General features: G+C 36.6%; 1 protein-coding gene across 3 annotated transcripts in view; it reads right to left on the bottom strand.

Moving 5' to 3' along the window:
- The window catches only part of BRMS1L (BRMS1 like transcriptional repressor), a 50,837-nt gene that overhangs the window by 18,153 nt on the left and 5,690 nt on the right, over positions 1 to 26,994 (bottom strand). For all 3 annotated transcript variants that reach the window (XM_029236266.1, XM_029236265.1, XM_029236267.1), the window contains exons 2-4: positions 21,876 to 21,966; positions 17,952 to 18,079; positions 16,085 to 16,164 (exon numbers count right to left, since the gene is read on the bottom strand). In XM_029236266.1, the coding sequence (XP_029092099.1) occupies positions 16,085 to 16,164; positions 17,952 to 18,079; positions 21,876 to 21,964 (297 nt within the window). In that variant the 5' untranslated portion in view covers positions 21,965 to 21,966. The remainder of the gene's footprint in view (positions 1 to 16,084; positions 16,165 to 17,951; positions 18,080 to 21,875; positions 21,967 to 26,994) is intronic.

The raw sequence follows: 26,994 nt of genomic DNA, 5'->3' as shown, positions 1-26,994 counted from the left end.
GAGATTAGATCACTCCCTAACACCATACACAAAAATAAGCTCAAAATGGATTAAAGACCTAAATGTAAGGCCAGAAACTATCAAACTCTTAGAGGAAAACATAGGCAGGACACTCTATGACATAAAGCACAGCAAGGTCCTTTTTGACCCACCTCCTAGAGAAATGGAAATAAAAACAAAAATAAACAAATGGGACCTAATGAAACTTAAAATCTTTTGCGCAGCAAAGGAAACCATAAACAAGACCAAAAGACAACCCTCAGAATGGGAGAAAATATTTGCAACTGAAGCAACTGACAAAGGATTAATCTCCAAAATTTATAAGCAGCTCATGCAGCTTAATAACAAAAAAACAAACAACCCAATCCAAAAATGGGCAGAAGACCTAAATAGACATTTCTCCAAAGAAGATATGCCAACAAACACATGAAAGAATGCTCAACATCACTAATCATTAGAGAAATGCAAATCAAAACTACAATGAGATATCATCTCACACCAGTCAGAATGGCCATCATCAAAAAATCTAGAAACAATAAATGCTGGAGAGGGTGTGGAGAAAAGGGAACCCTCTTGCGCTGTTGGTGGGAATGTAAATTGATACAGCCACTGTGGAGAACAGTATGGAGGTTCCTTAAAAAACTACAAATAGAACTACCATATGACCCAGCAATCCCACTACTGGGCATATACCCTGAGAAAACCATAATTCAAAAAGAGTCATGTACCAAAATGTTCATTGCAGCTCTATTTACAATAGCCCGGAGATGGAAACAACCTAAATGTCCATCATCGGATGAATGGATAAAGAAGATGTGGCACATATATACAATGGAATATTACTCAGCCATAAAAAGAAACGAAATTGACCTATTTGTAATGAGGTGGATAGACCTAGAATCTGTCATACAGAGTGAAGTAAGTCAGAAAGAGAGAGACAAATACCGTATGCTAACACATATATATGGAATTTAAGAAAAAAAATGTCATGAAAAACCTAGGGGTGAAACAGGAATAAAGACACAGACTTACTAGAGAATGGACTTGAGGCTATGGGGAGGGGGAAGGGTAAACTGTGACAAAGCGAGAGAGAGGCATGGACATATATACACTACCAAACGTACGGTAGATAGCTAGTGGGAAGCAGCCGCATAGCACAGGGAGATCAGCTCGGTGCTTTGTGACCGCCTGGAGGGGTGGGATAAGGAGGGTGGGAGGGAGGGAGACGCCAGCGGGAAGAGATATGGGAACATATGTATATATATAACTGATTCATTTTGTTGTGAAGCTGAAACTAACATACCATTGTAAAGCAATTATACTCCAATAAACATGTTAAAAAAAAAAAAAGAATAAAGGGAGGGAGGGGTAGGGACTTCCCTGGTGGCATAGTGGTTAGGAATCCGCCTGCCAATGCAGGGGACACGGGTTCAAGCCCTGGTCTGGGAAGATCCCACATGCTGTGGAGCAACTAAGCCCATGTGCCACAACTACTGAGCTCACGTGCCACAACTACTGAAGCACACGCACCTAGAGCCCGTGCTCCGCAACAAGATAAGCCACTGCAATGAGTAGCCCGCGCGCTGCTATGAAGAGTAGCCCCCACTTGCCGCAACTAGAGAAAGCCTGCACACAGCAATGAAGATCCAACGCAGCCAAAAATAAATAAATTTTTAAAAAAATGAAGGGAGAGGGGTGGAGGGAGGTACAATAAAAATATATAAGATCTATATAATATGTAATAATTATATGAAATATAAGAAAATTCAAAGATCAATCTTGAAGGTCCAGCAGCCAACCAATAAGAGTTTCAAAAAGAGAAAAACAGAAAATAATGGAGAAGAACAATATAAAGAACTTCCCAGAACTAAAGATATGAGTTTCCTGATTTAAAGTTTCCTTTGAGTATTCATAATGAATGAAAAGAGATACACACCAAGGCACATCATCTTGCTGTTCCACAGCACCAAGGATAAAGAAATATAGGTATTCAGGAAGAAAACAGGTCATGTACAAAGGATCAGGAATCAAAGTAAGAGGCTTCTCATAAGCAATACTGGGAGCTAGAAGACAATGGAAAAATGCCTTCAAAATTCTGAGGAAACATGATTACTTACCATCTAGAATTCCATACTCTGAATTGGGAGTTAAGAGTTTTTGGAAATGAAAGATGTAGGGGTTTTAAAACATGTCCAATAAATGTTTGACATGCCTCCCTTCAAAAGGTAAAGTCTAATTCCTCTTCCCTTGAATGTGGGTAGGACTTAGTGACTCATCTCTAATGAACAGAATGTGGCAGAAATCTAAGTTATTAAAAACCCTGTCACTTCTGTCTTGCTCTCGTGACCCGTTCACTCTGGGAGAAGACAGTCACCAGGTCATGGGGGCCCTCAGTCAGCCTGTGGAGAGGCCCATGGGACTAAGGCTTCCAACCAACAACCAGCAACAGCTTGCCAGCCTTGGAAGTCAGTCACTTGGGAAGCAGATCCTACAGCCCCCCGTCAAGCCTTCAGACAACTGCTTCCCTGGCTGACCTCTTCACTGCAACTTCATGTGATTCCCTGAGTCGGAACCACCCAACTAAGTGGCTCCCAAATTCCTGACAATAGAGACTGCGAAATAATGTTGATTATTGTTTTAAGCGACTAAATTTTGGAGTAATTTATTACAAAGCAATAGATAACCAATACAAGAGGTCGCAAACAACTAACTTCTGTACACTTTTTCCCAAGAAGCTACTCTATGAAACTGAAAAAAGAAAACAAGATCTAGCAGGAAAGATGTAAAGGGAATTTCCAGGGCGATGGTGAAGAGATACCCCTGAAGACAGAGATGCAGCTGGCCTAGAAAGCATCTGAAGGATGTAGCAGGAAGGAACAGGTGAACAAGGGGTCCAGGGGTGGAGAAGTTGCGCCCAGGAGGGAGGACTCCAGAAGGAAATAGGTCTCATGGATTACCTGATGCATTTGATCACACGGAAAATGGCATTGGGGGTTTTCATAAATCTGCTGGAGTCTCTGGGAAGAATTGGTAAATAAGAGAAAACTAACAATAAATGAAGCAATTAATCCCAAGGTTAAAAAAATAGTTGTACAAAAAGGGAAGTTTAAGCAAAGTATAACTCTTGGATCAGTAAACAATATTTATAGTTACAATAAGAACAAAAATTGTGACACAACAATATTGGAAGAATGAGATGAGGGGAACTATTATGGAATCCTCAGCTTTCATAACAGGAAACCAAAAGGTAATATCTAAAACTGATATTATTTAGAAATATGAAGGTAAACTCCAGAAGCAGTAGATAAAAGATTTTGATAGACAATTGCTGCTGGGATGTAAAATGTGGAGATGGGAGAGGGACTGCTGTTTTTCATTACAAGCCTGTGCCTTCAGAAATATGTACACACATTACCCCGTAAAAACTGACTTTTAAAAGGGTATTTAGGGAGGGGGAATTGGATGAAGACAATCAAAAGGTACAAACTTCCAGTTATAAGATAAACAAGTAATAGGGATGTGATGTACAACATGATTAATATAATGAACACTGCTGTATGTTATATATGAAAGCTGTTAAGAGAGCAAATCCTAAGAGTTCTCATCTCGAGGAAAAATACTTTTTTCTCTTTCTTTAATTTTGTATCTATATGAGATGATGAATGTCCATTAAACTTATTATGATGATCATTTCACGATGTATGTAAATTAAATCATTATGCTGTACACTTTAAACTTACACAGTGCTATGTCAATTATATCTCAATAAAACTAGAAGAAAAATTAATTTTTCAAAATAAAAAATAAAGCACAAAATGACCCCCCCAAAAAAAGTATTTAGAGCCATAAGGAAACGCTCATGAAATACTGCTTATAAAAAAGTTAGGATACAAAATACTATACATAGAGTCATATCAGCTATGTGAAAAACAATTATACAAACACACATACTTATTAACAGTAATTACTTATGCTTGGTAGATTATGGTTGCTTCTATTGTCTTCTTTAGACTTACTTCTCAAGTTTTCTCAATAGACAGTTATTAACGTTACAATCAGAAAACAAAAAATAATTAAATGAATAGACAACCAAAAAATCAGAGCTCTGAAGAGCTCTTACCAATCTTCTCAAGAACTGAAATCCTAACCCTGAACCCTAAGGGCCTGGCTGAGACCTTGCTACCACCTGCGGTCGCATCTGAAAACTCATTTGCAGCTCTGTGGGGAGGCTTAAATGAGATAACCTAAATAAAGCATCTCCACCCATCTTAGTTCCTGGCACACTGTAGTATTCTATATGATTTTCTCCCTTAATTTGACACAAACCATCTGCTGCCTGATTGTCTCTGTGGTTTTTGGCACACTCTCTATGTGCATACCTGGGTGAACCTGTCTAGTCTCTGGTCCCGGCCCCTCCTTCCTATCTGTTGCTAATCAAACTTTTATTCTGACAACTGTCAGTGTGTCTTCCTTCTTCCCACTTCCCTTGCCTCTCAGGTTATTTCTATATGAGTCAAATGTAGAACTAAGGAACAAGCAGATACAAAGCCCTGAACAACAAGTTCAGATTTAATGATAAACTGCATGAATGACTAGAAAGATCAAAGGATTTCAATCCTGGTCTGCTGCTTATTAATTGTGTGACCCCCAAGCAAACTATTTAACCTCTCTGAGCCTCAGTTAACCCATTCATAAAAATCAAGATAATTCCTATGCTATAATGTTGTTGTAAGTACTAAAATGAGAGAAAGAATGTAAAACACATAACACTCTAAATGTAAGTTCCCATTCACCCTTTATTTCCTATCTAAAATGCCCTTGAACTACTAGTGAGTATTTTCAGATTAATTATATAATTAAACAGAGTAATTATAATATTAATTATGTATTAAACATACAAAACAGCAAGCCATAACTAAACCACAAGAAATTTAGGTAAATATTTAGCATCTCTATGGAGGAGGGAGGACTGTCAAAGCTGAAAAATGATGAGAGAAAGAATATCAATATAATTGTCTAAGTAAAAAACATTACTTGAAGATATCTTCTTGACTTTTATTTATGGCAATATAGTAGACTAGATATCCACAAAAAACAAAACAAAATAAAACTTCCACCACACCTAGACAGACATTCTAGATAAAATACCACAGAACTCTTTTTGTAAGGTATAGCTAATCCCTTAAGAAAATAAGAGATTACCCCCAAAGATCAAATATAAACAAGGAGTTAAAAACCAGTATGCTAACCTGATATTAAAGCTGGGGTTTTCCAAAATATAGCAGAGGGAGGAACACTCCCAAACTCATTCTACAAGGCCACCATCACCCTGATACCAAAACCAGACAAAGATGTCACAAAGAAAGAAAAGTACAAGCCAACAGCACTGTTGAACACAGATGCAAAAATCCTCAACAAAATACTAGCAAACAGAATTCAACAGCACATTAAACGGATCATACATACACCATGATCAAGTGGGGTTTATCCCAGGAATGCAAGGATTCCTCAATATATGCAAATCAATCAATGTGATACACCAAATTAACAAATTGAAGTAGAAAAACCATATGACCATCTCAATCGATGCAGAGAAAGCTTTTGACAAAATTCAACACCGATATATGATAAAAACCCTGCAGAAAGTAGGCATAGAGGGAACTTTCCTCAACATAATAAAGGCCATATACAACGAACCCACAGCCAACATCATTCTCAATGGTGAAAAACTGAAACCATTTCCACTAAGATCAGGAACAAGACAAGGTTACCCACTCTAACCACTATTATTCAACATAGTTTTGGAAATTCTAGCCACAGCAATCAGAGAAGAAAAAGAAATAAAAGGAATCCAAATTGGAAAAGAAGAAGTAAAGCTGGCACTGTTTGCAGATGACATGATACTCTACATAGAGAATCCTAAAGATGCTACCAGAAAACTACTAGAGCTAATCAATGAATTTGGTAAAGTAGCAGGATACAAAATTAATGCACAGAAACCTCTGGCATTCCTATACACTAATGATGAAAAATCAGAAAGAGAAATTAAGAAAACACTCCCATTTACCATTACAACAAAAAGAATAAAATATCTAGGAATAAACCTACCTAAGGAGACAAAAGACCTGTATGCAGAAAATTATAAGACACTGATGAAAGATATTAAAGATGATACAAACAGATGGAGAGATATACCATGTTCTTCGATTGGAAGAATCAACATTGTGAAAAGGACTCTACTACCCAAAGTAATCTACAGATTCAATGCAATCCCTATCAAACTACCACTGGCATTTTTCACAGAACTAGTACAAAAAATTTCACAATTTGTATGGAAACACAAAAGACCCTGAACAGCCAAAGCAATCTTGAGAACGAAAAACGGAGCTGGAGGAATCAGGCTCCCTGACTTCAGACTATACTACAAAGCTACAGTAATCAAGACAGTATGGGGCTTCCCTGGTGGCACAGTGGTTGAGAGTCCACCTGCCATGCCGGGGACACAGGTTCGTGCCCCGGTCCAGGAAGATCCCACATGCCGCGGAGAGGCTAGGCCCATGAGCCATGGCCGCTGAGCCTGCGCGTCCAGAGCCTGTGCTCTGCAACGTGAGAGGCCACAACAGTGAGAGGCCCGCGTACTGCAAAAACAAAAACAAAAACAAAACAAAACAAAAAAAGACAGTATGGTACTGGCACAAAAACAGAAATATAGATCAATGGAACAGTATTAAAAGCCCAGAGATAAACCCACACACATATGGTCACCTTATCTTTGATAAAGGAGGCAAGAATATACAGTGGAGAAAAGAAAGCCTCTTCAATAAGTTGTGCTGGGAAAACTGGACAGGTACATGTAAAAGTATGAAATTAGAACACTCCCTAACACCATACACAAAAATAAACTCAAAATGGATTAAAGACCTAAATGTAAGGCCAGACACTATCAAACTCTTAGAGGAAAACATAGGCAGAACACTCTATGACATAGATCACAGCAAGATCCTTTTTGACCCACCTCCTAGAGAAATGGAAATAAAAATAAACAAATGGGACCTAATGAAACTTAAAAGCTTTTGCACAGCAAAGGAAACCATAATCAAGACCAAAAGACAACCCTCAGAATGGGAGAAAATATTTGCAAATGAAACAACTGACAAAGGATTAATCTCCAAAATATATAAGCAGCTCATGCAGCTCAATATCAAAAAAACAAACAATACAATCCAAAAATGGGCAGAAGACCTAAATAGACATTTTGCCAAAGAAGATATACAGATTGCCAACAAAAACATGGAAGAATGCTCAACATCATTAATCATTAGAGAAATGCAAATCAAAACTACAATGAGATATCACCTCAAACCGGTCAGAATGGCCATCATCAAAAAAATCTACGAACGATAAATGCTGGAGAGGGTGCAGAGAAAAGGGAACCCTCTTGCACTGTTGGTGGGAATGTAAATTGATACAGCCACTATGGAGAACAGTATGGAGGTTCCTTAAAAAACTAAAACTAGAACTACCATACAACCCAGCAATCCCACTACTGGGCATATACCCTAAGAAAACCATAATTCAATAAGAGTCATATACCAAAATGTTCGTTGCAGCCCTGTTGACAATAGCCAGGACATGGAAGCAACCTAAGTGTCCATCAACAGATGAATGGATAAAGATGTGGCACATATATACAATGGAATATTACTCAACCATAAAAAGAAATGAAATTGAGTTATTTGTAGTGGGGTGGATGGACCTACAGTCTGTCATACAGAGTAAAGTAAGTCAGAAAGAGAAAAACAAACACCGTATGCTAACACATATATATGGAATCTAAGAAAAAAAAAAAGGTCATGAAGAACCTAGGGGCAAGACAGGAATAAAGACACAGACCTACCAGAGAATGGACTTGAGGATATGGGGAGGGAGAAGGGTAAGCTGTGACAAAGTGAGAGAGTGGCATGGACATATATACACTACCAAATGTAAAATAGATAGCTGGTAGGAAGCAGCCCATAGCACAGGGAGATCAGCTTGGTGTTCTGTGACCACCTAGAGGGGTGGGATAGGGAGTGTGGGAGGCAGGGAGACGCAAGAGGGAAGAGATATGGGAACATATGTATATATATAACTGATTCACTTTGTTATAAAGCAGAAACTAACACACCATTGTAAAGCAATTATACTCCAATGAAGATGTTTAAATAAATAAATAAATAAAAATAAAGCTGGGGTTTCCTTGAGGGTATTTGCTGGTTATTGAATGGAGAGGCATCACTTTTAATGGCTATTTGGTTAAAAGAGAAAGATCTTGGGGGGAACTGGGATCCCTGCATGGTCCTCAAGGGTTACTACCTTTAGTGAAAAGGGCGACTGAAAAAATCCATCTGAGGGAAATCTATCTGTCTCAGCCTAGGCAATAAGTGGGGAAAAAAGTTTTCCCTGAAAATATGTCATCTTGGGCCTGATTTCTACATCTTTGGGATTCAAATATAGACCCTGCATCTTCCAGAAAATCCAAAGCCAGAAAGCAGTCATGTGGTGCTGGCATACCAGGATGCCTGGCTGAAACAACTCAGCGGAAATAAAAGCAGACACTATCTGAAGAGCTACAGCCTGTGTCCAAGGCTCGCAGAATTGCTACCAATAAAACCTCCAGAATCAGGAAAGAAGGAAATAAGGTGTGAGGTTTGGCAGAAATAAAAAACAGCAGAATTAGGCTCTGAAGGATGTCAGATAATGACTTATTGAATAAAAGTATGAATTAATTATTGCAATATGGAAAACCGAATAAGGCCTTACAGATGACTAATCACAGTTCCAGAAGACAGAAGGAAAGAAAATGGAAGACAGACAATACCAGAAAAGTTAACAACTGAGAAATTTCCAGAATTAACAGAGAACAAATTCTGAGATTCAGAAAGCACAACAAATCCAAGTCAGGAGAGAAAAATAATCTCTATGGAGACACACAGTAGAGAAATTGAAGAACAACAAAGAGAAGAGTTTTTGCAGCCAGTGAAGGAAAGGAAAAAAGTTATCTACAAATGACTGTAACCTTCTAGCACAGACTATGGAAAGTAAGATCCTAAAAACATTAACAGGAAATAACTGTCATCCTGGAATGTTATAACCCCCTAAACTGTCCTTTCACAATTTTTAAAAATAAAGCTATTTTTGAACAAATAAAAACTGAGCTTACCACTAACAGACTCTCAGTGAAGGAATGCCTAGGATGTTCTTCAAGAAGCAGAAAATAGACCTGCAAGGAAGGGTTGCAATTCGAAAACAGTGAACAAGAAACTAGTAAACTGTGGATAAACCTAAAAAGAACTAAATTTACGAGATCAAAATAACATCTCATCTAAAGTATGAAAAACAAGATGGAACTAAAATAGTAAACAACTATACCTTGTAATTTGAGAGGGAGTAACTGGAGTTAGAGTTCTAAGGTCCTTTATAGGAGTTCTAAGGAGGAGGACAGAGTTATTAATTAATATTTAGATTCTACTAATGTAGGTATGCATGTTAAAAACTTAAGGTAATCATTAAAATATAGAAATGGAAGGTATGGAGGTAATCATTAAAATAGAAATAGAGGGTATAACTTTATGATGTATTTTTAAAACTCAATAAATCACACATACCTCCCAAAAAAGGTCAGGAAAGAATAAAAAAAGGATAAAGCAGAACAAACTGAAAACACAAAACAGGTTGGAATTAAATATCACAATAATCACCATCAATATAATTGGACTAAATTTATCAGTTAAAAGACAGAGATTGTTAAAATAGATTTTATTTTAATTCAAGGCTTATGCTATTTACGAGTAATACACCCAAAATACAAGGTCAGAAAAAAGTGAGAGGAAAAAAAAGGATGAAAAAACCTTTTATCAGGAAAATTCCAAGCCAAATAAAACTAGGGTAGCTGTTTTAACTATCAGACAAAATAGACTTTAAGGCAAAAATCACTGTTACAGAGATAGAAGGGTATAAAAAAAAGGATAAAATGTTACATTTATTAAAAAATAAAAATTCTAAAATATGTGAGTCTGCTAATACAGACTCTCTCTCTCTCTCTCTCTCTCTCTCTCTATATATATATATATATATATATATAAAGCAAAAACTGATAGAATGAAAGATATGGAAAATTAAAAATCCCATTTACAAGAGTATCAAAAATAATAGAATAATTAGGAATAAACTAAAGTGAAAGACTTGTATACTGACAACGTAAAATGTTGATGAAAGAAATTAAAGAAAACACAAATAAGTGGAAAGCCCACATTCATGGATTGAAAGACTTAATATTGTTATTAAGACTTAATATTGTTAAAATGTCCATACTACCCAAAGCAATTTACAAATTCAATGTAACCTCTATCAAAATTCCAATGACTTTTTTTTTACAGAAATAGAAAAAACAATCCTAAAATTCATATGGAAACACAAAGGACCCCAAACAGCCAAAACAATCTTGAGAAAGAACAAAGCTGGAGGCCACATTTCCTAATTTTAAAATATATTACAAAGCTATTGTAATTTTAAAAATATGGTACTGGCATAAACATTTAGACGAATGGAACAGAATAAAGAACCCTGAAATAAACCCATGCATATATGGTCAACTGAACTTCAATAACGGTACCAAGACTACATAATGGGGAAAGGATAGACCTTCAACAAATGGTGTTGGGAAAACTGGAAAGCCACATGCAAAAGAATAAAACTTGACCCTTATCTTACACCATACACAAAAATCAACTCAAAATGGATTAAAGATTTAAATGTAGGACCTGAAACTGTAAAACCAATAGAAGAAAATAAGGAGCATAAGCTTTATGACATTGGTATTGGCAATGATTTATTGGATATGACACCAAAAGCACAAACAAGACAACAAAAACAAAAAGATAAGTGGGACTATATCAAAACAAAAAAGCAAAGGAACAACTAGAGTGAAAAAGCAACCTAACAGAATGGGAGAAAATATCTGCAAATCATGTATCTAATAGGGGGTTAATATCCAAAATATGTAAGGAACTTGATTTAAAAAATGGGCAAAGGATTTGAATAGCCATTTCTGCAAAAAAAAATACAAGTGGCTGATAGGTATGTGAAAAGATGCTCAACATTACTAATCATAAGAAAATGCAAATCAAAATGACAATGAGGTATCACTTAATACCTGTTAGGATGCCTATATTCAAAAACCAAAAGATAATACGTGTTGGTGAGGATATAGAAAAATTGGAACCTTTGCGCACAGTTCGTGGAAATGTAAAATGGTGTGGTCACTGTGAAAAACAGTATGGAGGTTCCCCCAAAACACTAAAAATAGAACTACCATATGGTCCAGCAATCCTACTTCTGAGTATATACCTAAAAGAACTGAAATCAGGGTCTTGAAAAGATATTTGCACTCCTGTGTTCATTGCAGCATTATTCATAATAACCAAAATGTGAAAAACAACCTAAATGTACACTGAGGATGAATGGATAAAGAAAATGTGATATATACATACAATGAAGTATTATTCATTCTTTAAAAAAAAGAAGGAAACCCTGCCATATGCTACAACATGGAAGAACCTTGAGGACATTATGCTAAGTGAAATAAGCCAGTCACTTAAGGACAAAGATCGCATGATACCAATTATATGAGATATATAAACTAGTCAAACACATAGAAGCAGAGAGTAGAATGGTGGTTGCCAGGGGCTATGGGGAAGGGGAAACAGGGAGTTGCTGTTCAATGGGTATAAAGTTTCAGTTATCTGTGATGGTTAAGTTCTAGAGATCTGTTGTACAACCATGTGCCTAGAGCTAACAATACTATATTACACATTAAAATTTGTTAAGAAGGTAGATCTCATGTTAAGTGTTCTTACCCTAATTTTAAAAAGAGAGAAAAGGTCTTCCCTGGTGGCGCAGTGGTTGAGGGTCCACCTGCCTATGCAGGGGACGCGGGTTCGTGCCCCGGTCCGGGAGGATCCCACGTGCCGTGGAGTGGCTGGGCCTGTGAGCCATGGCCGCTAGGCCTGCGCGTCCGGAGCCTGTGTTCCGCAACGGGAGAGGCCACAGCAGTGAGAGGGCCGCGTACCGCAAAAAAAAAAAGAGAGAGAGAAAGAAAGAGAGAGAGCGGGTTGGGGGGAGGGAGGGAGGAAGGGAGGAAGGGAAGAAGGAAGGAAAGAAGGAAGGGAGGAAGGAAGACAGAGGAAAAAAGGAAAAAAATAAAACAAAACAAAGAAAAAGATGAAAGAAATTCCATGAGAGATAAGTTTCAACTGGGTGCTCTGGAATCATGAGCATTACAGTGTCTCTGGGACTGTACAATCCTTTTTGACCAAAGGAACTTGAGACAGTGGACATGCATTGTGAGGCATCTCATCATTAGCACCTTTGGCCTCCAGATCTCAAATTATGAATGACTTTACTATATTGAAAAGAACAGTATGTGAATTTTCTTAGGAAATGAAAGAAAACTAATATCAAAAAGAAAATAAAAGAAATAAATACAAGGAGGTATTAACAAATCCACCATCACAGAGAGAAATTCTGCTCACCTCCCTCAGTAATTGAAAGATGAAGCAGACAAAAAAAAAAGTGAGGAAACAATGCATATACTTATATAAATAAATGAATAAATTGAAAGTGTTACGAGGAATGAGATATTTGCAGTTTCAAAGTACTTCTCCACTAAATACTTACTAATCACAATGAGAAAAAGTTAAGTATACTTAGAAAAACCTAGAAAACATCACTTAAACCAAGTGATCAGAGTGTACATAACCTATCATGGTACATATCAAAATTGTGCACTGCCTGTTAGAATTCAATGAGAAGAACACAGCATCATTGCTGTGATACTCCTACCAAAGATACAAAACCTGGTTCTAATCATGAAGAAACAGCAGACCAATTCAAAATTGAGGAACATTCTATAATATAACTGGCCTGAAATTTTCAAAAATGTAAAGATCATTAAAAAACCAAGGGAAGACTGAGGTATTGTTCCACACTGAAGGAGACTAAAAAGACAAGACATTTAAATGCAATGACAAAGATAACATGTGATTCTGAACTGCATCTCTTTGCTATAAAGACTGCTATAGGGAAAACTGCTAAAACTTAAATGGAGTCAGAAGATTAGATGGTAGTAACAATATCAATGTACATTTCCTGATTTTGATGATTTTAGTGTGGTTATGTAAGAGAACATCCCTCATTTGTTTGAAATATTCATTACAGTATTCAGGGGTTATGGAGCATCATGTTGCCAACTCATTCTCGTGTTCACCAAACAAGCTCTTTTGTACCTTCTTGCAACCCTACTATGAGATTGTTTTCAAAAATGCATCATAAAGACAAGATGTACTAAGCACTCATGGAACTGAAGATTGCAATGTTAAATATATGCTTCTATAAGAAGAGAAAAATATGGAATATTCCTAACTTATTTTATGCATCTTGGAATCAAACAAAGATAATATAAGAATTAAAAATTAAATCTCACTTATTAACATAGAAATGAAGCTTCTAAACAAAATATCAGCAAACTGAATCTTGTAATGCACAAGAAAAATAATCATTCCAGGAATCCAAGGACAGTTTAACATTAGAAAATACATTAATAATTTAAGTGCAAAAAAAATGACTAATTCAACAGATGCAGACAAAGTATTTAATAAACTCTAACAATATTTATGGGAAAATTCTTAGAAAAAAAGAAATAAATTTCCTTAACTTGATAAAAAGAGTATTTATTAAAACCAAACATCAAGTATCATACTAACTGGAAAACCATTAGAAGCATTCCCTTAAAATCAAGAACACAGTAATGACCAGCTTTCACTGCTTCTATTCCAACATGTACTAGAGGTGCTATCAGTGCCATTAAGACAAGTGAAACAAATACGAAGAGATCAGAGGACTTCCCTGGTGGCACAGTGGTTAAGAATCCACCTGCCATTGCAGGGGACATGGGTTTGATCCCTGGTCTGGGAAGATCCCAGACCCAGAGCAACTAAGCCCGTGTGCCATAACTACTAACCCTGCGCTCTAGAGCCCGAGAGCCACAACTACCGCAGCCTGTGCGCCCTAGAGTCCGCACGTCGCAACTACTGAGCCCACCGTGCTGCAACTACTGAAGCCTTCATGCCGATAGCCCGTGCTCCACAAGAGAGGCCACCACAATGAGAAGCCCGCACACTGCAACAAAGAGTAGCCCCCGCTTGCAGCAACTAGAGAAAGCCCGCGTGCAACAACGTAGACCCAACACAGCCAAAAATAAATAAAATTAAAAAAAAAAAAAGAGATCAGAAAGGAAGAAAAAGTTGCTATTATTCACAAATGACATTATTATCTACATGGACAATCTAAGAATCTGTAATTAAATTATTAGAATTAAGAAAGGGAGATAAGATTGGATATAATATCAATATATAAATTACTTTTCTATGCAGCAGCAGAAAATAAAAAGCCATTTTTTAAAAGTTGTTACTAAAAAAAACAAAAAAACTTAATAACAACTGTAAGAAGGAAAAGAGCAAGATAAAATTATTAGGGTATTGAGTTACTAAGACTTACTAGACTGAAAGCTGTAAAAAATGATGCTGTGACACTGGTGCAGAAAGAGCCAAACAGACCAATGGAACAAATGAAAAAAAGCTAAAAACAAGCCAACACATATGTGGATATTTCATATAAAAAAGATGGGACGGCTTCCCTGGTGGCGCAGTGGTTGAGAGTCCGCCTGCCGATGCAGGGGACACGGGTTCGTGCCCCGGTCTGGGAGGATCCCACATGCCGCGGAGCGGATGGGCCCATGAGCCATGGCCGCTGAGCCTGCCGGAGCCTGTGCTCGGCAACGGGAGAGGCCACAACAGTGAGAGGCCCGCGTACCACAAAAAAAAAAAAAAAAAAAAAAGAGATGGGATTGCTGATTAGTGGGAAAACAATGAAGAATATAATAAATAGTGTCGAGAATTACCTATCCATATGCAAAAAAGTAAAATTAGAGCCATACTTTAACCACACATAAAAATTAATTAAAGGCAGTTTAGCAATCTGTTAAAAAGCAAAATTGCAACTTTTAAAAGAAAATACATCATTTTACCTCAAAGTGGGGAAGACACAAAAAGCATCTATCATAAAGGAAAGATGATAAATTCAACTACATTAAAATGTAAAATTTTGTTCATAAGGTCATCAGAAAAAGTGAAAAGATATTCCATTGCCTGGGTAAAAATATCTGCAAAGCAAATAACCAGCAATGCATTTGTATCCAGAGTATATAAAGAACTTCTACAGTCAATGAGGAAAAGACTAAAAGCCCAAAGTAAAGGCAAAAGATATGAACAGGCACTTCTTAGGAAAGAAAATCCAAGCAGCCAGTACACACCAAAAGATGTTTCACCTCAATTATAACCAAGAAAATGAAATAACAAGCTCCATCATTTTTATACCTATATATTCTTAGTATTTTAATGATTTATAAAGATATGGTACATTAAAGTAAGATAAGAATCATCATAGAACGTGTCCTCTTATTTTCACTAGTATATTTATGATCTTGTCTAGGTTTTATGAAAAGTTATCTGCAAAATCAGCACTATGTTTTCAAACGCTATTCAAAATAAACACAACATACAGAATTTATTTTTCCCCATAGAGAATTTTGCCCTAAGATGTGGAAACAGATCTAGAGATTGAGAAATTAATATAGCCCAACAATCTAACTGTACTACTGGATATACATTTTTTGAGTCTTGAATATTATACTAATTATACTATTTTCAGTGATGCCAGATGACATAATCATTAGTCTTTTTAAGGTAACAGTTGCAAAACTTCTAAAATTATATCACTTAGTTCTTTTCTATGGTCCCTTGTTTGTGTCCTATTTCCAATACAGCTTCCAGTGCAACTGTGTTTAAAAAAAAAAAAAAATCGTACAAGTGCTGAGCTAAAGTACTATTTAATTTTGTTCCATTTAGTTTATTTACTATTTTAACTGCTGTACTCATAAGACTTGAAGAGTTGAAATCAGCTTAAAAGTTAAGCAAAATAACAGTACCTCACAATGCTGGCGAGAAGCTTGAATTTCACATTCATATTTGTTCTTTACAGATTCTAAGCAGAGCTCTCTATAGATTCCTGCAACCAAACACAATTACTCTGATTATGTTAGCAATAAGGAGTTTCAATATCACTTTCCTACAGGAATTCTGTCCTAACTATTTTATAAGATGAATCAAGAAGAAACTGGCAAGTGAGTCTAACTTTACCTTTAAAAACTAAAAATAAAAGGCTCAGTTAAAATATATATCAAAGAAGACTAGAAAACTAATAAGAGTTTAAGTGCTAGAAAAAAACTACACTGCAATTTTTAGTTCTTACCCATTTTTCTAAAGAATACTCCTAAATGTTTGATAGAGAATGATTAAAATGAAAATAAAACTCTTCACCTATGAAAAACAATCTCTTGGGATTCATAAGGGAAACAGAGTCAATAAGCTCTGGTTTCTTAATCATATATACTCAAAGGAACAACTGGATACCATAACCATCAAAACCACTAGTTTTTAACTATTATTTATCTTCAGAGTCCAAAGCTTCCAAGAGGATTAAATGTAGAAACTAATATAACAAAATTTATAAACTGATACGAGGTTTGAGTGCTCCTAACAGGGCTTTACCTAGAGAATGGATGCTCAAGTGAGTTTAACTTAGAGGTACCAAGACAACAGCATAAAATAGGCACCATGGTCATGCAAACATGCCATCACAAAAATGGCAAACAAAGAGGTCTAGATGTATATGCTTAACTGTATGCCATAGTTGCCCCTAGAAATGTAATTCTGTTTCTTGTATAGAAAAGGCAAGGGACAGATGTCTGGAACTATGCCATCAGCAACACATTCACACACACTACTTTTTGTACAATCAAAAAGTAAAGGAGACTGCCTAACAGAAAACTGAATAATTGACTGAAGTAATATTTCCTAAACATGCACTAAGTCTCACTTAGTGCTTTTAGAATGTCCAGGAAAATTAAGGACATGTTTACTTTTAAGGGTGTGCTAAGCCAATATGCAAAGACAGCAGATTAATCATCACATCATCTACATACTTAATACTAAGCACTCAAGAATAAAATTTGGTTTAAGGTGGATTTAGTACAAAGATAACCTATTATCAACAATGCCTTAGGTATTATATAACAGGTACATGAGGATCAATTAGTGTCCCTCAAAAAGAAAACAATCGGCGTCTCCACTAATTAAATTTCAGTTTCTAGTTTGACTACGAAAAATCATTAAGTGACCTTCAAATAGATATATCCCTTGTTATGCGTGGTAGGACACAATTCTGAGGCCAGATCCCAGTTACAAACAGAAGACTGAAATTTAACCACACAAATATAGTACATCTTCATTTATTCACAGCCACAAATGAGTCATCAAACTTATCAAAATAAAAACTCATGTCTAAACTATAGGTTTGAAGGCGAATTCTCTGTTCTTTAATATCCTGATCAAACATTTAAAAAATGTTTTTACAAATAAAAAATCCTTATCACTCTTACAGATGAAAAATACTGAGGACTTAAATTGAACCTTAATAGGAAATTAAACTGCGATAGTAACAGTATCTCTTAATGAAAGTATCATGGTTTCTAATTGTTTCACACGTGGAAGTACCCTCTCAACAACACTGTGAGCAATTTGAGGGCTTTTTTTCTTTTTTCAAGCCCCTACAGTAGCAGAGAAAAGCATGAGGCATTTAATAAATAACTGTGGGCTGACTGACAGTGAAACACTCTGGTCAACGTAAATACAGTTGTACTTCCATTAACAACAACCGCTCACTTGATAAACACCTTTTAAGTCTATTGAAGAGTTCATTTTCTACTATATGGAAAAGATGTTTCACTTTCCTACCTGCTACCTTTGTACGAATTTGCATATTTTCTTGTAAAGTTGCCAGTGGTTCCAAATATTCTGGTGCTTTTCCAGCTATGACTTCTTGTAGTTTTGCATCCACCTGACTTAATCGTTCTTTATAAAGTCTTAACAAAGCAAAAATTAAGATATTAATTTTAAAAGCCCAACAAAGGCTAACAATTTACCATTTCTATACATTCTCTTCTTAATATCATTCATATTCTAATAGCCTACCAAATGTATTTTTGCCTTGCTCTCAAGTGAAGAATGCAGTTACATTATTTGACTTTATGCACATAATCACAAAGAAATGTCTTTCTATTTTTTAGATATATCACTCTTTAATAGTTAACTTACAATACAAAAAATACAACTGAAATAACCACTTTTGGTCACTCTAGATGTTTTTGTTTTAACTGCAGAATAAATCAATTCTAAGAGAAAAGGTCAAATAAACACTGAGTTTAAAAAAAAATCATTTTGAATAATTTAGATACAGGCATTACTAGCTTTCAAAAATAAATAATTCCCTGTCTCCTCTCCAAGTTTCCTGAAAAGCAGTCAGTATTACAATATTCAGCCTACTTGATTTTTAAAAGAACAAAGAGGAAGTAGAGTGATGAAGGTAAAACCAATGGCTAGAGAACTTGTGATCTGGCATACTCAGTTCTTCTAGACTGCAAATGAAGAAGCTATAACAATGAGTTGCTCAATAGATGGGGAAATGAAAAGTGGGGCAAGGAATCCCTGTTGCTCTATTTATGAGTCCACATACAAATACTCCTAATTTACCAGCTGTCATCCCAATACCTTTAGCTTGATTATCAAAGACAGTATGTGAGACAACTCAATGTTTATTTTTAGCAATAATCCTGCAGGACAGAACTAACTCTTTTTTAACAGGAAAATGTTTAAATTGTCATTCTTTATAAAAGGCACTTCTAAGCCCGGTTTTGTGGCATTTCAAGGGCATCCTAAAATTTCAAAGCAGACAAACAATTTAAGGTCATTTTGTAAAATTTTTTTGCCATTTATTACTTCATCATAGGTGAAGAATATGTCATATACATCACAAGGATGGCATCTAGTAACTTCCAAAAGAAACCACTGCTTATGCTTGTAGGTGTTCGTATAAATAGCAGTTGGCTATTGAAAACATGATGATACCTGGCTTTCATATAAAATTCCACTCTTTCCTCTTGAAAATATAAACCAATACAATTAAGGCAACTAATATTAATTGTCTACTATTGGTCATTATAATTAGCACAGAGATTTATACAATGATTCTAAAGGAATAAAGCAAATTTGAGTGTTAATATAATAACTATTCTTTTTTTTAAACAAAAAGGGAAAAATTAACTGAATTAACTGCCAAAATAATACGTTATCACATCTGGGTTAAATTTTTCTAAAATGCAACATACAATGTGTAAAGTCAGAAAAGTACAACATGATACTTATAGTTTTTGAAGTTATAAATACAACTTTAGGCAAAATGCTAAAAATCTGATAAAAAAGATGACTGTCCCTGAAAAACATCAAACTCATACAAAATATTGATAAGGTTTCCTGAATAGGTGAACATCTTGAATGAAGAGGATATGTGAATGAACAATATTCAATTAGCTCACTTTTAAAAGAATAGATTCCTCAAAATCAGTATAATTTCTACAGCCTTGGAATCCAAGTATAAACTCATCAAAGGCAAGGATCATGAGTCCCTCAGCAGCAACCACAATACTATTCGCAGAATAGAAGCTCAATTAACGTTTGTTGGATGTTGAACACTGAAATGAATGGAAACTTGGATGGCACAAGTTCCTCTATCTTTTTAAGGAGGTGGAAGAACTCACCTTCCACCACTTTACAAACTGCAAATTGTGGATTTTCTGCCTTAGGAATGGAGTACTACTGTGCCCTGTAGTAGCAGAACAGGCAAAGCAGGGTATTTATTACTACTATTATTATTATTATCATTATTATTATATTTCCCACCTCTGCCAAAGAGGATTTGAGACAGCTTACAGAGATACACAGTGTGACAAAATAAAAATAAAACACAAAGCAATGGGGCAAGACAAAAAAATAATTATAAACCTGGTGCCAAGATTTTTCTTTTCTAAAACATATTTCTAGATTCCAATTCCTTGAGAAAGAATCCTATTAGATAGTGGTAATGGGTCTACTTTTAACACTTTCAGAAATGAATAAAGCTGGTAGGGGGAACTGGCTGGTGGTCATAGTGAGCCATGAGAAAGTAATAATCAAGACAATTGCCTGCCCCAAGGTGAACAAGATTAGACCAAATGACTCACTAGATGCAAAGTTCTCCTACGTAATATATTATACTAGAGATTTACAGCAATTTTCATTTCTTGGATAACCATAAAAGGCACTTTAAAAGCTCAATAGGTGTATCTTAAATAATTGTTTAAGAATTATTCACTCACGGATTACTTGTGCTAAAATACAAAAATACAAATTTGCTTCCTCTTTTCCAGAATGATCCCAAATGAACTGAATGAACTCTCCGTGTTGCCTAAATAATGGATTCCTGGGGATCCAAACTAATTTTGATTTCAAATTAATAATGTAAATCTTTAGAATAAGAAAATATCATGTTTTTTAAAGCCACAATTTTAAACTCTGGATTATTTTGGATTGCTTATATTAATTTGTTGCACTAGCAGGGAACATTATCTATATATTCATCTCTAATACCAGTGAAAGTTAAGACCAGAAATGGCATAAATCCAGCAGGATTCATATGGTAACCAAACCTGTCTTATTTTAGTCTGGCAATTTCAGATATTAAATGGGCTTTCATCTCTTCTTTGGGCCTCTCTAGGGAAGAAGTAGGAGAAAAGGAATAAGCAGCAAAATCACGAAGGATTCATAAACTGAAGAGCCAGCTTCTGAATAAGTTAAGGTGTCTTTCTCTCTTTCATTTACAATTCCTAAAATGTAGCTTGCCCCATAACCTTGCCAGCAAGTTCAAAACTGAAAGCTCACCTTTAAGATTTTTTTTTAATCTGCATCTGCATCTATTCTGTTCTCTCAAATCACTGGGGCCCATTCTTGCGTTACCAACTTTACATAAGAGTTCTGGCATTATAAGCAGGGGGAAAAAAATAGTATCTAATAAACATGCACTACATGCCAGACAAATGGCTGAGAATTTTACAGACTGCTCATTCAATCTTTACAGTAGATAATAACGAATCTCTTATTATACCTTTGAAATCTGTCCAGAAAGCCTGGATTCAGAGCCTATGCTCTTTCTATTCCACTACAGTTCCTCCAAAGTAATGTGCCTTAGTGGAAGGGACACCATAGCACTTTCTGCACTAGGAGGCAGAAAGCCTGGCTTAATTTATCACTTTCTGAAGAACTATGAACAAATCACTTAACCTCTCTGAGCATCAATCTTCTCATGGGTAAATTAGAGATAAGACTATCTATCTCCCAACCTTACAGAGAAGCAAACTAAATAATGCGTGTGAAAACACGTAATGTATATATTACCCAATGTTAAGATATAAACAAAAATCACTATGCCATCTTTGGGAAATATCTCTCTTATTCTCACAATTTTAAAATGCTATCTTTATCCAATTATTTAACAAAGGAATAAATGAAGCAAATTAGAATCAAGGGTGCAACAACCCAGGAAAACATTTTCATTACCAGCCCCACATAAAAATCTTATTATATCCCCCCCAAAAACAGCCTCAAAACCCTTGATTAGTTAATGAGGTCTTCAGCAGGCAAACAATAGCCGAAGCCTTTTTCAGATCAGTCGGTCCCATAAAACACGAAAAGGAAAATAGTTCAGAGTGAATATAATTTCTCTCATGCTACTGTACACGTGACAAGGTTAAGATTCGGTGACAATGACCTTCTGAAGTCACTACTTACTGATCCTTGAGATCGGTAAACTGTTTTTCAAGATTGGACATTTCATCTAAACATTCCATTCTTCTTCTTTCACAGTCTTCATCATCCATTTCTGTTAGTAAAAGGCAAATATCAAAGATAAAATTAATTTTATGTTCCAAATATATCTGAATGTTAATTCAAATGGTAAAAAAAAAAAGAAAAACACTGAAATATGAAGTTAGATATGCAAGGCCTACATTCAGCATTAAAATACATATTTACCAAAAATAATTTCCACTATAGATTTTAACCTAAAATACAGATGAATTAAAACTATAACAGTCTCTAGACCTTCTTATTTTTATTCATTTTTAAATCATTTTAAAGGGCCGACATTAAACTGTGACTATGAAGTAATTAACCCACTTTTGGTCTGTTTTCCACCAAATCACGAGAACTTAAGCACCAAGATGATTATGTCCTTTAAAGGTTAATATTGCTCAAAAACACTTATGGAATTCTTCTTTCAGCACTGCTCACAAAGATGATTTGCGGTTCAAATAAAAAAGAAGACTAATCTCATTATGTTTACCACAGAATATCTTGGTCTCCTACTCTTATATTCCCATTGATCCCTCTCCCCAAATTACTGTCAGTCAGTGCGAAAGAGGAAAATGAGGAGAAAAACAAGCAAACTTTTCAAGGAAAGCAGCTGTTAGTTACCAGCTCTGTCCTATATTTCATATCTTCTATTTTTACATCACATACAGTTGACAATAACAGAAGCTTAAAATGATGTGCATATTGATCATCATCAAATAAAGGTCAAACTATGAGAAAGAGTTAAATTATGTTCAGTTATCTTCCAATAGTGAGGAAGTATACAATTTTTTTTAACTTTTCTGAAACAGATTAAAATTATTTCTGGCTCCTAATAGCTTATTCCTTGGCTATTTAAAATGTGGTTACTCAAGACGACTCACTCCTCAATATCTCTGGATAGTTTTTCTGTAGCCTTAGGACCGGCCCAGTACCAAGGTTGGAGAAGAATAAAACTGTGGAAATTTAACATGCAAGACATATGGTAGAAAAGAAATGCTTTCACAACATGCAAAACTGCAAAGTTTATTTAAATAATTTCTTTGCACTTAAAAAATTTGACTTGTAGTTCAAATTATTATTACATTTTTCACAAATTAAGTTGTTCATTATTTTCTGGGATAGAATAAAAAACAGTGAAAAATCACAAGGGTCAACATAAAAATTAGAGAGGCAGAATTTTAGTAAATAGATGTCATATTGCGAGATCCTAGCTCCCATAAAAATTAAAATTACAAAAAAAAACAAAGAACACTTGAAGATGAAATGTTTTACAGATCTAGGAAATGTATTCACATATAGTATAGATGTTCTTTCTCTGTATTCCTCACTTTTGAAATGTCACCTATTTTCATGACTAGGAAGATGACTTCCAAATTATGCTTCCCATACCAGGCAGGTCCCAACGCCACATTTCCACCTGTCAGTTGGGCACTCTGACTTAAATATACCAACAGGACCTCAAAAACAACATGTCTGTAATACTCTATCTTCCACCTTCATCTCAAATCTTTTACTTTTCTATTTCTGTTCATGCTACCACCATTCTCCTTGTACCTGGGTTTTTCTTCTTACCTTGACTCTTAAACTTGTAGTCATCAATCCCACTTTCTGCTTTTTTTGAAATCTTTCACATCTATATCTTTTCCTTTTCTAGCTCAAATCCTTCTCCCAACCAAACTGGTTTTCTCACTTTTTTGAATAAGCCTTAAGATCTGGCCTTTGCACTTTTTCTTATATTCCTCCTTCTATAGCAGGGATCCCCAAACCCCGGGCCATGGACTGGTACCACGTTAGGAACCGGTCCCCACAGCAGGAGGTGGGCAGCAGGCGAGCAAGCAGAACTTCATCTGTCTTTATAGCCACTCCCCTTCGCTCGCATTACCACCTGAGCTCCACCTCCTGTCAGATGAGCAGCGGCATTAGATTCTCATAGGACCACAAACCCTACTGTGAACTGCGCATGCAAGGGATCTAGGTTACGCACTCCTTATGAGAATCTAATGCCTGATGATCTGAGGTGGAGCTGAGGCAGTGATGCTAGCACTGGGGAGCGGCTGCAAATACAGATTATCATTAGCAGATAAGTTTGCACAGAGACCATAATAAATCAATTGCTTGCAGACTCATATCAAAACCCTGTCAGTGGGACTTCCCTGGTGGCACAGTGGTTAAGAACCCACCTGTCAATGCAGGGTACATGGGTTCTATCCCTGGTCCAGGAAGATCCCACATGCTGCAGAGCAACTAAGCCCATGCACCACAACTAATGAGCTTGCACGCCACAACTACTGAGCCCACACATCGCAACTACTGAAGCCAGCATGCTCTAGGTCCTACATGCCACAACTACTGAGCCCGAGTGCTGCAACTACTGAAGCCCACACGCCTGGAGCCCGTGCTCAGCAACAAGAGAAGCCACTGCAATGAGAAGCCTGTGCACTGCAATAAAGAATAGCCCCCACTTGCCGCAACTAGAGAAAGCCTGCATGCAGCAATGAAGACCCAACACAGCCAAAAAATAAGTAAAATTTAAAAAATTTTTTAAAAAAACCCTATCAGTGAGTGGCAAGTGACAATTAAGCTGCATCTGATGGCAGGCTTTATAGTGGCAAGTGAGTTGATGTACTTCAATTGTACAGCTGCATCTTGTGGCAGGCTTTAAGTCAGAATCCGACACTTATTGTAGTCCGCGCATGGCCCACCCATTATTTTATTTACCACTTCTGTCCGTGCTTCTTTCCCCCACTGTGCACTTGTCTCAGTCACAGTTTTGGTAAGCCCACAAGCTAACCCTAGCCAAAATGAGTAAAAAACAAATATCGCTGAAGAGCTTCTTTGAAAAGGGGGAAAGACCCAATGATGAGACAGCAGAAGACTCTAAGACTACCAACAAAAAGAAAGCTGGGTTTAAAAGAAAATACCAAGAGTCCTACTTAAATTACAGGTTCGTTGCAACAGGTGATTTACATTTTCCAAGCCCACTTTGTATAACATGTGGCGACCGGCTATCCAACGAAGCCATAAAACCTTCAAAACTGCTTCACAACATGGACACCAAGCACCCTGCATTAAAAGACAAGCCTTTGGAGTTTTTCAAAAGAAAATGACGTGAACACGAAGAACAGAAGCAATTACTGAAGGCCACCACTTCATCAAACGTGCCTGCACTGAGAGCATCATTCTTAGTGGCTAAACGTATTGCTAAAACTAAGAAGCCTTTTACTATTGGTGAAGAGTTGATCCTGCGTGCTGCTAAGGACGTTTGTCGTGAACTTTTAGGAGAGAATGCAGTTCAAAAGGTGGCACGTGTTCCTCTTCCGGCTAGCACCGTAACTAGATGAATTGATGAAATAGCACAGGATGTCAAGGCACAATTGTTAGACAGGATTAATGAGTCACCGTGGTACACAATCCAGGTTGATGAATCTACCAATATTGACAACAAGGCAACAATGCTTGTTTTTGTGCGATGCATTTTTCAGAAGGATGTGCATGAGGATATGTTATGTGCACTTTTGTTGCCAACCAACACCACAGCTGCAGAACTATTCAAGTCTTTGAATGATAACAGGAAAACTGAATTGGTCATTTTGTGTCAGTATATGCATGGACAGAGCGGCTGCCATGACTGGACGGCTTTCTGGTTTCACTACTTGGGTCAAAGAGGTTGCTTTTGAATGTGAGTCTACGCACTGTGTCGTCCATAGAGAAATGCTGGCTAGCCAAAAAATGTCACCTGAACTTAACAACATTTTTCAGGATATGATTAAAATTATCAACCACATTAAAGTATATGTCCTTAACTCATGTCTGTTCATGCAGCTCTGTGAGGAGATGGACACATGTCTTCTCTTATACACAGAAGTGAGATGGCTTTCTAAAGGTAGATCACTGGCCAGAGTTTTTGAGTTATGAGAGCCGCTCCAGAGATTTCTTTTAGGAAAACATTCACCACTGGCAGCACATTTCAGTGACACAGAATGGGTCGCAAAACTTAACTTGCGTTGACGTATTCAACCTGCTCAACGAACTCAACCTGTCACTTCAGGGGAGAACGACAACTGTGTTCAAGTCGGCAGATGAAGTGGCTGCATTCAGAGCCAAACTGGAATTATGAGGGCGACGAGTGAACACTGGGATTTCTGACATGTTTCAAACATTAGCAGAGATTTTGAAAGAGACTGAACCAGGGCCTTCTTTCTCCCAGCTGGTGCATGATCACCTATCTCAGCTTTCTAAAGAGTTGAACATTACTTCCCAACCACAAAAGACCCCAAAACTGGGAAGAAATGGATCCACGACTATTTGTAAATAAGCCAGGTGAAATCGACTTTGTCAATGCTAGAAGAGGATCAACTGCTTGAGATCGCAAATGACGGTGGCCTTAAAAGTACATTTGAGACAACTTCAGATCTCCATACGTTCTGGATTAAAGTCAAGGCGGAATATCCTGAAATTGTCACAAAAGCACTGAAAAGCCTGCTTCCATTTCCAACTCTTATCTTCATGAAGCAGGGTTTTCTGCAGTGACAGCAGCCAAAACGAGATCACGGAGTAGACTGGACATAAGCAACACACTACAGGTGTCACTGTCTCCCATCACCCCCAGATGGGACCATCTAGTTGCAGGAAAACAAGCTCAGGGCTCCCAGTGACTCTGCATTACGGTGAATTGTATAATTATTTCATTATATATTACAATGTAATAATAACAGAAATAAAGTGCACAATAAATGTAATGGGCTTGAATCATCCCTAAACCATCCCCCCCTCCCCGGTCCGTGGAAAAATTATCTTTTACGAAACCAGTCCCTGGTTCCAAAAAGGTTGGGGACCGCTGTTCTATAGAAACACCTGAACATTACCACTCCAATCCAAGTTCTACCCATTCTTCAAGGTAATTTAGGTAACCCCACCTTCTTCATCTAGCCTTTGCTAACCACCCTATACTGAAAAGATTTCCTCTGCCTCAATTCCTACAGTATTGTTTATAGTTAAGCATTTGTTTGGCAATTTAATCAAGTGGTGACCTATGACAGCTCTTTAATTGCAGTCA

The sequence above is a fragment of the Monodon monoceros genome, unplaced genomic scaffold (genome assembly GCF_005190385.1).
Source record: "Monodon monoceros isolate NGI ecotype Baffin Bay Population unplaced genomic scaffold, NGI_Narwhal_1 Super_Scaffold_21, whole genome shotgun sequence".
NCBI classification, from domain to species: Eukaryota; Metazoa; Chordata; class Mammalia; order Artiodactyla; family Monodontidae; genus Monodon; species Monodon monoceros.
This window is presented reverse-complemented; position numbering and strand designations above follow the sequence as displayed.